The sequence below is a fragment of the Eleutherodactylus coqui genome, chromosome 4 (genome assembly GCF_035609145.1).
Source record: "Eleutherodactylus coqui strain aEleCoq1 chromosome 4, aEleCoq1.hap1, whole genome shotgun sequence".
Classification (NCBI taxonomy): Eukaryota; Metazoa; Chordata; class Amphibia; order Anura; family Eleutherodactylidae; genus Eleutherodactylus; species Eleutherodactylus coqui.
The window spans coordinates 254,234,389-254,252,249 of record NC_089840.1 but is presented as its reverse complement, the minus strand read 5'-3'; the positions used below and the strand labels follow the sequence as shown (position 1 = coordinate 254,252,249).

General features: G+C 43.2%; 1 protein-coding gene across 1 annotated transcript in view; it reads left to right on the top strand.

The window, feature by feature from the left end:
• Window positions 1–16,941, top strand: part of HPSE2 (heparanase 2 (inactive)) — a 232,634-nt gene extending 215,693 nt beyond the window's left edge. Inside the window, exons 10-12 of the mRNA XM_066601114.1 lie at window positions 192–337; window positions 2,303–2,449; window positions 15,558–16,941. Of these exons, the coding sequence (XP_066457211.1) occupies window positions 192–337; window positions 2,303–2,449; window positions 15,558–15,723 (459 nt within the window). The 3' untranslated portion in view covers window positions 15,724–16,941. The remainder of the gene's footprint in view (window positions 1–191; window positions 338–2,302; window positions 2,450–15,557) is intronic.
• The last annotated feature ends 920 nt before the right edge of the window (window positions 16,942–17,861 follow it).

Here is a 17,861-nt window from a genome sequence, read left to right as displayed (position 1 = left end):
TATGGTGAAAAACTAACTGTCCCCGTGCATTATATAAGGTTAGCTAAGCTGATGGGTGGTGTGAGGGGGTGCCCAACGATAAGTTTCTTCAATGTTTCCAGTGACAACCAGCAGAATTGTGAATACAACTCTGGATTATAATGCAGATCAGAAGTTAAGTGCCTCATTATTATGTTCATTCTGTGTTTCAGGATTACTGGTTGTCGCTTCTTTTTAAGAGGCTTGTGGGGCCAAAAGTATTAGCAGTCCATGTAGCTGGCATACAAAGAAAGCCTCGCCCAGGAAAAGTCATACGGGATAAATTGCGCATCTACGCTCATTGCACCAGCCATCATAAGTAAGTAGCTGGATATCACGGTTCGTGTTCTTACCAAATTCATGAGTTTTCTATAGAAAGTAATATACACATTTGTGATAGAATTTTCCGCTGCTTTAGTATTTCATGTTTTGGGATTGATTCTGTGGTTTCCGTTATTTATATACATAGTTGCTTTGAGAATTCTGCAGGTTTCCTTTGGAAACAGACAACGGTTAGCTCTGCCCTCTATGGGACAAAAGACATAACAAGCTAGGTGACTAACTGGATAATTGACGCATAGTTTCTTGAAATATACTTCTTCGTAGTAATGAGCAGAATTCAGCATTTAGCGTTAGACATTAAGGCCCCGGTCACACGCGCTTGTGATCTGCAGATATATAGACCCAATGCATCGCAATGGGAGCGGGCACATGTCCGTTTTTTATGCGGATGTGCGATAAATTATAGGACACACCGATTTGCAGAACGCGCCTATCTGCGTTCTGCGCAAATCGGTGTTCTATATATGCGCTCAATGGGGCCGGCGGCAGCAGCGCCAACCCCACTGAGAACAAATACTAAAGATCGTTCTCAGCTGTGGCAGAGAAGAACGATGTTCGCCCATTGAATTCAATGGAGCCGGCAAGACAGCCGGCTCCATTGAAAGCAATGGGCTGCCGGCAAGCGCTGTATGAATTTTCGGGGAAGGGCTTAAAATATAAGCCCTTCCCTGAGCAGCATCCTGAAAATGTGTAAGAAAAAAATAAAAATGTATACTCACTTTTTTGCTGCAGCCGGAGTTCAGCTGCGTCCGGCCGGCAGTTCTCCTGAACTGCTTTCTGTAGTATTCAGCAGGCGGGGATTTAAAATCCCCGCCTGCTGAGTGGGCTGCCTCTGATTGGTCCCTGCGCTCAGCCAATCAGAGGCAGCTCTCACTCACCCATTCATGAATTCATGAATGGGTGAGTGAGTGCTGCCTCTGATTGGCTGAGCGCAGGGACCAATCAGAGGCAGCTCTCAGCTATTGAATGCGCCTCTCCAGGATATGGCTGCCATTACACCGTAGTAACTCGGGATTCTAAAATGATTTTTCTTGAACCCACCGCCGCCATTTTTTGTTTTTCCATTGTTATCCCCACATTCTAGGAGCGTTTACCTTTTTATTTTCCGTTGACATAGCTGTATACGGGCTTCATTTCTGCAAGGCGATCTGTATTTTTTAATGACATTATTTAATGGACCACATAATGTATTAAAAAATGTATAAAAAATATTTGTGAGGTGGAATTGAAACAGAACAACAGAAATTCTGCTATTGTTTTTATGGCTTTTACTATATGTTATCCTGCGAATCAGTATGATTATGGTGATACCAAATTTATGGGTTTACTGTAACACTTAAAAAATAAAATAAAATGATTTTCTGTTGCCATATTCTGAATCCCATAACTTGTAAATACTGTTATGTTACCCAACAAAGCTGTGTCAGGAATTGTTTCTTGCAGGGCGACTTTCGGGCTCATATGACCTCTTCTACTTTTTAATTTTTAATAAGGCAACATAATAAAAAAACAACACTTCTGCTACAGTGTATATGGTTTTTTTATGACATTCAACGTGTTGGATAAATAATGTGATATTTTAATAGGATTGTTTTTGGATGTGATGATACCAATTATATTTCTATGCCAATACCAATTTTTACACAATGAATGGAAAAAGAGTGGGGGTTACATTTTTACTATTTGTTTTACTTTTTTAATTACATTTTTTGCTTCCAACACTGTCCACATTGATAACGGGGATCCCTAGCGGCAGATATCTGCCAATCAACTATAGATGACCTTTCTGAGGATAGGTCATCAGTGGGTAAAGTCCCAGACAATTCCTTCAAGACTCAAGAAAACAATTCTAACATGAAACGTCCTCTTGTTTCTCTGTCAGCCATACCTTGTATCATGAGATGCAATACTTGCAGGAATTTTTTCACGTCTTTTATTTCAGCCACAATTACGTACGAGGATCGATCACCTTGTATATTATTAACCTGCATCGGTCAAGAAAAAAAATCAAGCTGGCCGGAACGTTGAGGGATAAGATTGTCCATCAGTATCTTCTACAGCCTTATGGAACAGAGGAAATCCAGTCAAAGTAAGTAGAATGGAGACGAGGAGTCATATCCCAACCTATTTAATACCCCAATTGGTTACTACCGGTGTGTTGTACCCGGGGCAGGTACCATTTTATCTCCCCCATAGCTGTGGGCTCCTTGTCTATATAGCTCATTGTCCACCTCCTTACTTTTCAGTGGTGGGGAGGAAGTTCTTCCTTCTTCATGTCTGCCATTCAAGCATATGGAACTTCTCCAAACTTCAAGCCATTGTTCTTTTCTTTAGCTCCAGCTTAGGTATAAGAATTCATGGATCATAGATTTTATTACTTACGGATGTCATGGAGAATAACAATAGCGGGAGAAACAGAAAAGTGACAGCAGGTGTGAACAATTTGGTTTATCCAGTAAGATAAGTTTCCATGTGCGTGTTGTCATGACAGCTCTCATAAGCTTTCATGCACTTGATTTGTACATTACCTATGAATAAACCTGGTGGGGGTGAAAAATGCAGACCTCCCAGATACGAGACTGTGTACTTAAGAGCTTCCTTGGATTTATGGTGCCAGTAAACTGGCTGCTTAGTACAATGTAAACAAGTGCATCGCAGTCTTAGGTCTGTTTTCCAGCAACTCATAGCAGAAGCCCAGTAACTGTAATTCTGTCTCAGGATAGACTCATGTAATAAAGTTGGTTTCTCTTGGAGCCGCGCAGTTCCCGACATTTTATAACAAAATGAAACAGTCCGTGCATCAGTGTTATTAGTCATATGTATTATGCTACATTTATGTCGCCACTCGGTAAGCAGCGGCAGCATGCCCCGCAGCAGACACACTCATCAACTGCAGGATGGTGTAGAGATTGCCCATTGGCAGACATCAAAAGACATTGGCCACCTAACGGAGCTCTAGACGCAGGTATAGGGGAAAACTATGGTGGAGGAGAGAACCATTGGCACTCTGCTTGACCGTATATCCTTGTAGGCTACAGGACACTTTAGGCCTGCTGTCTACAAGGCGCCGGGGCCTTGCTCTGGATGTCGGTGGCCAGGCACAGCAGGCTTGATGATATTACTAACAGTGCCACCAAGAAGAGGCCACAAGTCCTCCTTGTAGGAACAGAGTCAGCTAGGTAGCAATGTTATTTTCTTTCTTGACACAAATAGGTATTATAGTAGAGATGAGCGAGTATACTCGCTAAAGGCATTGCTCGAGCGAGCATTGCCTTTAGCGAGTACCTGCCCGCTCGAGACAGAAGGTTCGGGTGCCGGCGCGGGGGAGCGGTGAGTAGCGGCAGTCAGCAGGAGGGAGCGGGGGGGAGAGAGAGATCTCCCCTCCGTTCCGCCCCGCTCTCCCCCGCAGCTCCGTGCCCGCCGCCGGCACCCGAACCTTCTGTCTCGAGCGGGCAGGTACTCGCTAAAGGCGATGCTCGCTCGAGCAATTGCCTTTAGCGAGTATACTCGCTCATCTCTAATTATAAGGCCATGTTTACACGGGGCGGATGAGCTCCATGGAAAATCTGTAGTCTTTCTGTACATAAAATCTGCATTAAAATGCTTTAAACATCCATGGCTACTGCTGCAGACTTTTTGCATATTTTGCTGCAGATTATCTGCTTATTTTTTGCACAGAAAATCTGCTGAGAAATCTTTCCTCCAATTCCGCAGCTACTATTGCAGATTTTTTGTGGATTTAGCATTTTGCTGTTGATTTTACTGCGGATTTCAGCCTCTACTAAAACCTGTTGCAAGTTTCTTGTATCAAAATTGCCGCTAAAATTAATATGCTAAATTCCACACCGCAGGTCAATATCTGCACCGATTTAGGCTTCCTGTACATGGCCGAGTGCAATATCAGGCTGTGAAACACGGCCCAATATTGCGAACGTGCAAGGGACCAGTGGATGCGAGGTGCAAAAAACGCCTCTCATCACTTCGGTGAGGTTGCAATCCTCCGGCGCAGCTTTCAGCTGATTGGGAAGTGCCTCCCATTGTTTTTAATGGAAAACATCTCATCGCACTCGCAACCTTATCGCATGCCGTATGATGTGTTTTCCAATCCCATTGAAAGCAGTGGGCGATACATTCCAAGGAAATGCCCAAAGATAGGACACGCAGGATGTTTTGTCCCCATGCATGATTTTCACGGCCTTCTGAAAGTGGCCTTAGGGTGCCTACCCACTAGTGTTTTTTTTCTGCTGCGAATTCGCTTTATTTTTTTTCCAATTGTCAGTGGGACTTTCTAATGTTAAAAATGCAACGCAACTTGCGTTTTTGGTGCATTGCATTTTTAACATTAGAAAGTCCCATTGACAATTGGAAAAAAAATAAAGCGAATTCGCAGCAGAAAAAAATGCTAGTGGATAGGCACTAGAGATGAGCGAGCACGCTCGGATAAAGCAGTTACTCGAGCAAGCATCGCTCTTCTCCAGTAACTGCTTACTAGTCTGAGCAGGCTCGGGGGGTGGGGGGTGGCGGGTGTTAGTGGGGGGTAGGTTGGTTGGTTTAGGTTGGTTGCTTTACTGCTATTACTTTTAGAGTACAACTGTCCAATTTGTCATAGAATGGTAGAGTTGGAAGGGACCTCCAGGGTCATCAGGTCCATCCCCTTCCTGTAGCAACCTGTTCCACTCATTGATCACCCTCACTGTCAGAAAGTTTTTTCTCATATCTAATTTGTATCTCCTCCCTTTCAGTTTTATCCCATTGCTTCTAGTCTTTCCTTGTGCAAATGAGAATAGGGCTGATCCCTCTGCACTGTGACAGCCCTTCAGATATTTGTAGACAGTTATTAAGTCTCCTCTCTAGCCTTTTTGCAAGCTAAACATTTCCAGATCCTTTAACCATACCTCATAGGACATAATTTGCAGACTGCTCACAATCTTGGTAACTCTTCTCTGAACTTGCTCCAGTTTGCCTATGTCTTTTTTTAAAGCAGGGAGCCCAAAACTGGACACAGTATTCCAGATGAGGTCTGACTAAGGAAAAGTAGAGGGAAATAATTACCTCACGTGATCTAGACTCTATGCTTCTATTAATACATCCCAGAATTGTTTGCCTTTTTTGCTGCTGCATCACACTGCTGACTCATGTTCAGTCTATGATCTATTAGTATACTCAGCTCTTTTTCACATGTGCTGCTGCTTAGCCCTATGCCTCCCATTCTGTATGTGCCTCTTTCATTTTTCTTGCCCAGGATTTACATATAGAACGAATCTACTTAAGAAGTTGAGACACTTTATAAATACATTGGATTATTGATTCTATATTACAGCCTGAATTATAGTCTAGAGCTGCATTCATAATTCTGAAGGCTTCAGATCTGAAATTCCCCCAGCATTCATTGTAGTCTCAGTTTACCCAGAGCATGTTCAATATTTACACCAAACATTGTACAGTGATCTGATGTATGAGAAGCCAACTGCAACACTGAATTATAATGTGATTGTTCCCAGAAAGAGCAACCAAGTAACCTTGTAGATATGATACCTTTTCAATGGCTAACAAAAATACGTGATATTATAGCGAGCCTTCAAACCTCTCCGGGTCCCTCCTCAGGCATAGTGAAACAGATTCGAAGAGGCATGTGTATATATATATATATATATATATATATATATATATATATATATATATACACACAGACACACACATACATATGACAAAGCAGAGACATGATGTGGTTAGTTTGCACTTAAAAGAATACCACAACAGGATGAGTAGTTAAATAAATAAATACTTAAATAATCCACTGATAAAGATGTGAAGGTTTTATGGTCTCTGAATTAGTGTTGGGGGGTCACCAGGCCTGTGTGTTATTTCGGCTGTAGATTTCTCATACTTCCCAGTCACGCACTAAATTATAGGAGCTCAGCTACTGTTAGGGATGTGTTTTTTTGACAGGCGTGTTGCCTGTTTTCAATACAAAGCAGTAGAATTGTGGATACAGTTCTGGAGTATAATTGAGGCTGAAACATTGGATCGGTACACAATCAGTATCGGAATGTATGTTCTCAATGACTCCATCAGTAGAATACTGAGTGCAGCTCTGGAGTATAATATAGAATGTAACCCAGGATCAGTACAAGATAAGTAATGTATGTAAACAGTAACTCCACCGGCAGAATAGTGAGTGCAGCTCTGGAGTATAATACAGGATGTAACTCGGGATCAGTACAGGATAAGTAATGTATGTACACAGTAACTCCACCAGCAGAATAGTGAGTGCAGCTCTGGAGTATAATACAGGATGTAACTCAGGATCAGTACAGGATAAGTAATGTATGTACACAGTGACTCCACCAGTAGAATAGTGAGTGCAGCTCTGGAGTATAATATAGGATGTAACTCAGGATCAGTACAGGATAAGTAATGTATGTACACAGTGACTCCACCAGTAGAATAGTGAGTGCAGCTCTGGAGTATAATATAGGATGTAACTCAGGAGCAGTACAGGATAAGTAATGTATGTATATGGTGACTCCACCAGCAGAATAGTGAGTGCAGCTCTGGAGTATAATACAAGATGTAACTCAGGATCAGTACAGGATAAGTAATGTATGTACACAGTGACTCCACCAGCAGAATAGTGAGTGCATCTCTGGAGTATAATACAGGATGTAACTCAGGAGCAGTACAGGATAAGTAATGTATGTACACAGTGACTCCACCAGCAGAATAGTGAGTGCAGCTCTGGAATATAATACAGGATGTAACTCAGGAGCAGTACAGGATAAGTAATGTATGCACACAGTGACTCCACCAGCAGAATAGCAAGTGCAGCTCTGGAGTATAATACAGGATGTAACTCAGGAGCGGTACAGGATAAGTAATGTATGCACACAGTGACTCCACCAGCAGAATAGTGAGTGCAGCTCTGGAGTATAATACAGGATGTAACTCAGGACCAGTACAGGATAAGTAATGTATGTACATAGTGACTCTAGCAGCAGAATAGCGAGTGCAGCTCTGGAGTATAATACAGGATGTAACTCAGGATCAGTACAGGATAAGTAATGTGTGTACACAGTGACTCCACCAGCAGAATAGTGAGTGCAGCTCTGAAGTATAATACAGCATGTAACTCCGGATCGGTACAGGATAAGTAATGATACCTATTGGCAATGTTATTCAACTTTTTATGTAAACTAATTCTATGTACAAACCACAGCATTGTAAGCTGAAAATGACCCTCAGGGTTTTTTCTTATTGTAAGGCCCAATGTCCACATGCGGATTTTAATTATAAAATTTGAGTGCGTCTCCCACGCGGGAGATCCGCAGCTCCAGAAGCTTATAGAGATGCATTAGCATCTGCAGGGCAAATAAATGCATGCGGATGTGTTTTTTTTCCTGGTGTACAGGTCGCACACTTGAGAAGAAATCGCAGCATGCTCCATTTTCCTGCGGATCTCTCACATGGACGGCTCCCACGGCTTCCATTGAAGTCAACGGAAGCCGTCTGGACCCGGGGCACACCTGCAGCTGTTTTTGTGCTGTGCTGTGGATCCGGGGGAGAGCAGGAGATTAAAAAAAAAAAGGGTTCACGGCTGAGCACATCCGCCGTGCTGAAGAAAGAAGATCCGGCCGCGAAGGAAGGGAGACCCACAGCATCCGGACAGGTGAGTATGCTGTCATTTTGGCTGCGGGCACGGTTGAAAACTGCTGCAGGATTCCACCATGTGTGCCAGTGGACATGAGGCCTAAGGCTGGCTGTCCAAGGCGGATTTGTCATTGCGTAATCTCCGGGGATAAATCGCACGCGGAGTACGCATGACACGCTTTCCATAGGATAACTATGGAAAGAGCAGCCCAATGTAAAAATCACGGCATGCCGCGATTCTCTGTGATGAACCTATCATTAAGATAGATTAATCGTGAAAAATCGTGGTGACATTAGTGGTCCCCCACGGCTGAATATCGTTCGCGATATTCCGTCCCGCCCGTGGACACTCGGCCTTACCCATGAACAAAAGGTGCTTTTAAGAACTTCTGAATCCCAATACAGGTGCATAGCAGGTTAGGGTTTCCTGTAGTCGTTCACTTCACCATCCATTGCACAATGATGGCTACTAACAATACAAATAAGCATATGTTTGGCAGTTCTGGCAATGCACACAACTACATTTTACTGTATGCCCCATAAAAACCAGTTTGGACTTTGATGAGGATCGCTGTTTGTTTTAGTCCTATTGAATTCCCTGCATATTTGGCCGTTTTCTGGTAGTTTTGCTACTTGCTGCATTTTTAATAAGCTACCAGAGCATCTTAAATACAGACAGTTGTTAAATCGTGAAGAATTCTCTCAAAGGCACAGCTTTTACAGCGCTAAATTCTACCCACGACCCTCTTAAAAAGGAGAAGAGAGAAGAAAGCAGACAGAATGCAAGAAATATTATGTAGTGTTTAGTGTGTCAGCCCTGGCTTAGATTAATGTCCTGAGATTTAGTACTTCATCCAGACCTCTGGATACAAACCCAAACATTTAACTCTTCTGTAAAGATTGGTAGAAAATTGAGATTCCAAGATTTCCAAACAAATGTTCTTAATCTTAAAGAGGTTTGGACATATTTGGATTTTGTGTTAAACACTTTTGCCAGCTATGGTAATGTGATCTTTTTATTGTACAAAACAGTTATACACAGCTCCCAAACCGTGTAGAGGAGAAGTCGGCGGAGACCACAGCCATGTGGACCGGCCTTTAATGAGTAAACAGAACAGGGAACGCCATTGGATGCAAAATAATTTGTGGTTCCCTCAAACCGGACTGTAAAGTGCAGCTTAAAGGGGTTTTCCCGGAAAAATATGATTGATGACTTAACCTCAGAATAGGTCATTAATAGTTGATCGTCACCACGATACATGGGTAGGAGCAGAAGCTGTTGCTCCAACCCATGTGTACTGACTGGCGCTTGTAATTGCAGCCCCAATTGATTTCACTGAGAGCTGCACTTGTAGTTACAAGCTCCGACCACTACACTGGGGTTAGAGCAGCAGCTTGCGCTCCAACCCCTATGTACAGCAACACTGACGATCGGCTGGGGTCCTGAACAGCGGAGCCCGGCCGATCAACTGTTGGTGACCAATAGGTCATCGATACTGTTTTGCCTGGAAAACCCCTTTAATCATTCTCACTGCAGATCTTCCTACATAGATAATTACAAATAACATGCTTTATCCACAGGTATAAGAGATCCTTCCTGAAAAAAATAATAATTATAAGAAACTTTTCCTGTTAGGTTGATTGACTGGTGTCTGTATATATACCGTTTTCCCCCGAAAATAAGCCTTACCCCTATTTTCAAGGGGGGGCTTGAAATAAAAGCCCACCGCCGAAAATAAGCTGTAGCTAATTGAAAAAAAAACAAAAAACATAAATACACACCTAGCCGCCGGCATCTGAGTCTCTCGCGCTGGTCCCCGGGGCTGTAGCAGGCTTCTACACTGTTACAGAACTCTCCTTCTGGTGACTGGCCTTTAAATTCCCCCGCCTCCAGCAAGCAAGTGTTGTGATTGAATTGAGTGCCAGCCAATCAGAGCCGGCGCTCGATCATTCACAGTCATTCAGTGAATGACATCAGTGAAGGGCTGTGATTGGCTCATCGAGCATTAGCTTTGAGCCACGGTGCTCGTGAGCCAATCACAGCACTCGCTTGCTGGTGGCAGGGTATTTAAAGTCACGTCACCAGAAGGAGAGTTCTGTGTGAACGCTGAGGACACTGCAGCCTGCCGCATTGCCGTTGGAGATCAGCAGCGCCAGAGACCCAGACGCCATGGACCAGGTGAGTATAAGCTCCCCCCCTCCACACTTCCCCTCGAAAATAAGACACTGGGCCTCTCTTGGGGCAAAAAATTAATATAAATCAGTGGCTTATTTTCAGGGAAACACTGTATATATATATATACTGTATATATATATATATATATATATATATATATAGCATTTTTCCTGGAGGAGGCGTTTTCAGTGGTCATTTTGAACTCCGTCGTATTCAATTCAGTTCAGGTTTTTCAAATGTAAAGGAGCTCATGTAGTATATATCATTCTTGGCTGGAATTTACTCAGAAACACAGAGAAGTGTCAGTTTTGCCCTATTTTAACTATTTATGAGTTAAGTGAGGGCGAAGTTTCGCAAAGTGCTTTAGATGACATTTTCAATGTATTCACCATTCTACTAGATGACCATAGTTAAACATTTAATCCAGTCTTCGTGAACAGACTGAAGAAGGGCGGCTGATATTTCTTTACAGCACTTTACAGCACTGTAGGATTCGCGTTTTCAGGTGAACCATATTGCATATTTTTCCACATACACAAGGGACTTTAAATGGCCCCAGAGATAAAAGTCCAAAGATGTTAAGTCCGGCGACCTTGGTATGCAGGACAGAAAGCGGTGCATCGCTTTAATCACTGTATAAATAAAACTATTTGCTGTCAGTGAATGAGAACACTCTTGCTTACATTCAGAGAATGTAGACCTGTACATTATCTAGTCCTGCTGAGAAGTGGATCCACCGTACACAATGCTCTGCGAGCTAAACAGCCCGGACACCGGACTGATACACTGTAGAAAACTAGCAGAGAGTTGTGTACAGTAAGTGATGTGTTTAGCTCACAGAGCATTGTGTAAACTGAATGCAGTTATATTCGCAGCTGAGAGCTCTCATTCACGGACCGCAAACAAAGATCTTGAGAACAGTGAAAAATCCAAAGTCCATTACAATGATCCAGTGTTAATGAAACCCAGGTACTGTAACATCTTACAAATAGTTCTGATTGGTTGGGGATTGTTATAATCAGTTGTGGCTGCCAGTGCTATATGGGCGGGTGGTCGTATAAGCTACTATGCTCGCCGCTACAGAGCGTTGTTGTGCATGAATGTTTTATTTTTCCTTCTCCAGCTGTTGAAACTCCACACCATAGCACAGGAGTTTGAAGAAAATCGCCGGAAGATAGGTCCTGCCCTAAAGGGGTCCCAGCTCTGCTAGATCAAAGTTCCTAAAGTATTGGGGCTTAAACACATGGGACAAACAGGACAAAACTATGGATTTCAATGTTTTTGTTTTCACTAGCGGGATCTCGGCCGCTAATAGTACGCTCGAGAAAAGATATGACTTGCCCTTTCTTTCTCACGAGTAGTTAATACTACATGCAAGAAAGATAGGGCAGGATCTATCTTCCCTCCTTTTTTTTCCAAACTCTCGCACAATAGCAAATGGTCAAGAAAGAAAAAACCTGGTTCATGCGCAGCCTTGCTCCGTAGGACATGCACCCTTGTGTTTAAGCTCTTAGAGCTGTGATGAGCTTTTTTGGACTTTGGTAAAGAATATAACACAACCCAAAGCTGCTAAGGCTCAGTTCACATCAATGTTATGTTTTCCATTCTTTGAGTAGAAAATGGAAATAAACAATCCGTTAAAAGTCCCATTAATTTCAGTGCAGAATAACCCTCTTCCTTTCGCTTCAGTTTAGATTCCTTGTGTCACGGTTCTGTTTGTGGACAGTGAATAGAGCTCGGTCTGCAGCGCTGTCTCTTCAGTTCAGGATAACGGAATCATAACAGAACGGCTGATTCCGTTTTTTCTTTCGGCATTAAAGTCAATAGAAAACAGATGCAAATGGAACGGTTTCTGTTTCTATCTGTTATTTACAGATCCCTTTTCCTCAACTGCTTATGCAGACAGAGTAGAAGTAATGCATCCATCACAAACTGGTGAGAAATGGAAGCCGAATGGAAACAAGTGGAGTTTAAAGTGTCCAATTTTTAAAGGATTTGTCAAACTTTTATTAAACACCGATAATGATATCTTAGATTATACATACATTTCTCAACAATTTGTTTTAGGGCTTAAACACATGGGTGTGATCGTTTTGTAGCCGTGAAAGTCTCGGGTGCAAAACGGGACGAAACTGAACTATTGATTACAATTGTTTAGTAGAGATGAGCGAACGTACTCGGTAAGGCCGATTTCGCAATCGAGCACCGCGATTTTCGAGTACTTCACTACTCGGGTGAAAAGTACTCGGGGGCGCTGTGGGGCGGGGTGTGGCGTGGTGGAGCAGGGGGCAGCAGCGCGGAACAGGTGGGAGCTCTCTCTCTCTCCCTCTCCCCCCCACTCCCCTCTGCAACCCCCCGCTCACCCACAGCGCCCCCGAGTACTTTTCACCCGAGTAGTGAAGTACTCGAAAATCGCGGTGCTCGATTGCGAAATCAGCCTTACCGAGTACGTTCGCTTATCTCTATTGTTTAGTTATCACTAGCGGGATTCTCATGAAAAACATACGGCAGGCCTTTCGCTTTTTTTTTTCAAACTCACGTGCAATAGTGCAGACTTGAATAGTCAAAAAAAAAACCAGTCCGTGCATTAATACGTCATGGTGAGCGTATTAGCACATGCACCTATCTGTTTAAGCCCCCATTTGTATAACAGATCCATTAAAAGGTGATACACAGTGCGGATGTGAATGGAGCCACTTGTGCTCTAGCTGTTTCTGCTCTGGAGAATGGATGGCGGTCCTGAGTGTGTGACCCCCTCTGTGACATCCGTGTACTGTACCCTGTGCAGGCATACGGATAAGGGTTGTCCTAATAGGATAACTCTGTTAAAACGAAGAATTTTTAGAACTTGATGCAGATTTTTGAACCCATTGCCTCCCCTACCCCTTTATTTAAATGGCTCTTTTATTTGACTTTTTTTTGCTGCTTCTGAGCACCATGACTGTTAAAGAATGTGTTTTGTGTCAAATAATTAGGGTAAATCCACATACTGTCAGTAAAATGTTTTACCGAAGACTGAGAACTGCAAGCACTGGGTAAGAATTACATGCGGAGGATGGCTATAATATAATGTATCATGATTCCTTTCCATTGCAATAGCTCCCTCTAGTGGTATCACACAGGATCTAGTGATTCTGAATCCCTATAACTGATGCATTATTGGCTAACACTCCTCTCAGGGCTTCTTCAAAGTGTTATATGAGGCTATTATGGCTCTTAGGTCGTCACGGCTGTGTTTGAGCACATTTTTGCGCACTCAAAATCTGCGCACGCTAAACACAGAGAGCCACCACTTGTTGTAAATATGTACAGATCCTCTATGAGGGCTGCTGGGTCTATAAACAATCATGTTACATCTTATCTCCGGTGACTCTACATGGATTCTCCAGCTCTGTGTTTTACAACCTACGGCTCTCCAGCCTTTGCAAAACTCTAACGATGGCTGTGGAGCCCCAGGTTGGGTAACACTGCTCTAGCCGAAGAAGGAAAAGTTTATCATTATCCAAATACAGTAAATGCTGTATAAAAAATCTAAAATATTATATGTCACTACAGTTTTTAGGCAGTGGAAATGTTTCAATCCAGATCTCATCTTTCAGTGATCCCACTATGGCTTGCACATGGATAAATAGTGCAGCAGCAGCAATATGGCCTGGCACAGGATCCTCCAGCAGGGGCAGATTCTGACATAATAATAGTGTCACTGGTGTGCCGGCTATTAGATCCACTAGAAGGCAATCCAATCTGAAGATCACAGTGGAGAATATCACTTTGTATTGGGCTTTATCCCTCTAGAACTTCATTATTAATCCCTTCAGTGGCAGGTATATTATTACCATGTCAGCGCAGCAAGCCCAGGAGATTTGCCCTGGTAATTCGAAGTGGCACATGTATACAGTGGCACAATAACTGTGTGTCCTGGCCACCATTTCAGCACTAGAGCTGTCCACGGAAATCTTCCGGGGTTTAACTGCATGGTCAGTGCAGCAAGCCCCCCAAAATCTTCCGGGCGTGCCATTAAAGGGAGATAAAGGGCTTATTACAGAATCATGTCTTATTACCTACCTACGGAAGTTGAGTCCCACACCGGTCCCAAAAATAGGGATCCTATATCCTCCTCACTGCTTCCCCTGAATAGGCATGGTTCAGCTCCATTCATATTCAGTGGAATTCACAGAAATAGCTGTACGCTTGTACTTGGCTACATCGTATAGCCCCATAGATGTGAATGGAGCAGCACCACTTATGCTCGCCCTCCACTTCATGCAAGCTGCTTCTTACTGCAGGGGGTGCAGTGACAAGGATGGAGGACACGGGGCTTCTGTTCTTTGCATTGGTGGGGGTCTCAGCGGTGATATCCTCTTGAACAGAGTTTTATCACCTATCCTATGGGTTTCCACCGCAACTTGTAAAATCGATAGATTAACGTTGATGATGTAGGTGGCGGGGATGATCCGAAAGCTGTACTATGACTTGTAGGCGATGCTCTATTATTATGGTGCTCTAGGACATGATCTCTGTGTGCATTAAATAGGAGCATTGAAATATTCTGGATTATCGGACAGTCCTGTCTATAGTACTTTCTATACGAAGTGAAGGAGTTGTCAATGATACAGTAAGCTTGGTTAGCAGGCAGAAGATGCTTTAAAATAAAAGACTATGTACCCTTTTAAATCAGACGATTTGTCAGGTGCAAATGTGGCCCACAGTCGTCCCAGAGATGATTGATCCGGTGCTTCTACACAGAAGCGATTGTCACTTGGAGAATGGAGGCAGAGCAGTCCGAGCATTGTTCCGTAAACAGGCAGTTGTTCATAGATGCACGACTTCAGCTTATCAGTAAATTGTATTTATGTCTGCACAATCCAAATGACGAATGAAGTATAGTTCATTATTCAGATTGTGCAGCCATTTACATTCCTGCAATCCAACGATAATTGTTCAGTGTAAAAGGGGCCTACCACATGCCCACCACACTGTTACCCCACCAATCCAACGGTGCCGCTCCCGTCGTCATCGCTGGTCATTGTTTACAAACTGCAGCAATGACATATGTCCATGTGACCTTTGCAGGCAGCCAATCACTGACGTCTGTGGTCTCCAGCTAAATGCCTCTGAGGCTGGTGATTGGCTGCAGCAATTATGTGTGTGTACAGAAGCTCACCGCTGCAACCATGTAAACACTGACATGGATGTGAGGACAGGAGTAACAGCTCTGGACCGGTGGGGGAACAGAGAGGTGAGTATTTTGTTATTTTTAACCATTTGCTGCTCTCTCCCCAATTTTACCATAACTTGGAATATCCCTTTTAATGTAGTAAGAGATATGTTATCCTATGCGGGAGCCGCTCATTCATCACTTTTTCTTCCACAGGTCAGTTCAGCTGAATGGACAACGTCTTGCGATGATTGATGATGAAACACTCCCAGACCTAAAGCCCCGCCCATTACGACCTGGTCGTACCCTCGTCATTCCTCCGCTAACCATTGGCTTCTATGTGGTAAAGAATGTAAATGCTGTGGCTTGTAGATATCGATAGTCATGACTTGTGCCATAAGAAATACAACAAAAGCTGCAACCAAAGACAGGATGATTCACTAAAAGGCAAAAAGCGTGAAATTGCAAAACTTCTCCCTACAAAGCTCCGGGCCACCAAATGACTGCCAACTGTAACCATTCCATTTACTGCTGGTAAGGTGGGGAACCCAACCTCTCATATCCTTACAAGGACGAATACTCACACTTGGGAAACAATGGAAATGTTAGCTTTTATTTCATAACCTCTGTTTGCAGAATGGAAGGTCGAACCTAATTGGTTCCTACGGGAAACATCATGTATCTTACTACTAGAGTTGTCTTGTGGAAAACAAAGCGGAAGGTTTGTAATTGTGCCAAGAAGAAACATCTTCCATAGTCTTCATAATTTCATCAACATTACTGAAGATTTTTTTTAAAAACAACCGCCACGTATCTTGGTGTATAGTAGGCTTCCTGCAGCATCTTACTGTACAATAACGCTCTGTGCGGCAGTTTAACATCACTGGTCAGTAAAACATAGAAAAGTGGGTCACGGGCAGATCAAAATGGGGCCCCCAATCTGTGTGGGTTCACGCAATCATGCCAACAAGAGGGTTCACACAATACAGATAGGACTAACCTGAACTGTTATCTCTTCCTCCAGGGGACCCAGCAGGCTACCATCTAAAATGTAGGTAGTTGTAGTTTATTACCTTTTCCTCATGTCTATGATATATCATGTGTCCATTTCCAAGATAAGCTATCTACTCTATAAAGCTCTCGACTACTGTTACCATAAAGTGGACTATGCCTATGGGATCTCCAGTAGATGCATCCTGTGCAGGGTCATATAACCATAACCGGAAGCAATGGAGACACAAAGGTTTATTTAGCAGCTTCAGGGCTTAGACAAAAACCCAGTTTTTTTTTTGACTATTCAAACTCCACACTATGGCGCGTGAGTTGGAAAAAAGCGTAGAGTTCGGTCCTGCTGGAAAAACTATGAGCAAGAAAGATAGGGCAAGTCCTATCTTATCTCATGAATAGTATTAATGCGCGAGAATCCCGCTAGTCAAAACGAAAGCATTGAAATCAATGGTTTCGTTTCATCCCGTTTTGTAGCTGTGATTTTCAAGGCCGCAAAATGGGACAAAAACACGTCCACCTGTTTAACCCCTTACTGTGTATTGCAAGATGCCCATTATTTTCAATGGGTTAATATTAGAGATGAGCGAACGTACTCGGTAAGGGCGATTTCGCAATCGAGCACCGTGATTTTCGGGTACTTCACTACTCGGGTGAAAAGTACTCGGGTGCGCTGTGGGTGAGCGGGGGGTTGCAGAGGGGAGTGGGGGGGAGAGGGAGAGAGAGAGGGCTCCCCCCTGTTCCTCGCTGCTACCCCCCGCTCCACCGCGCCTCCCCCTGCCCCCCGGCAACCCCGAGTACTTTTCACCCGAGTAGTGAAGTACTCGAAAATCGCGGTGCTCGATTGCGAAATCGCCCTTACCGAGTACGTTCGCTCATCTCTAGTTAATATACATTTGGGATTTTTCTCTTTTAACAATAGAGTAAGATAGAAAAATCGCAGGATGTCTTATTTTTGGGTGATTCTGTTTAAGAATCGCCAATTATTTCCTATGAGTGTGTGAAAAAAATCGCATTGCATGCCATGCAATTAAGTATTGAAATAATGTGATTTTTTTCATGTACAGAGATGCAATGTGATACGTTTTTCTTTGAAAACACATCGCAATTGCAGAAAAGTTGCAGATTTATGAGTTCGATACACGTTGGGGTTCCATTTGCACTGCGCTTGCAGTGTACATGGAAGTATACATTAGGAGGATGTACACCTCTAATGCTTCCAACCTATGACACTGTATATGGATGCAGTGATATACGTTCCCTTTAGGGTACTAAGTAAAATGTGTAATGTGCACAGTATGTTTTTTTTAATGTATACCTCCATGTAGAATAGCAGAGTTGACTTTGCTATTCTCTACAGCAAATAAGTGTAATAGTATATACCAGCCCCACACTGCTTTGGTCTTCGTCAGGTAATAAAGGTGCATTTACACACAGATGATCGTTCAAAATTCGTCAGAAACTGACAATTTTCAGTGATCATGTTGCATAGATACCGATGGTCTAATCAGCCCT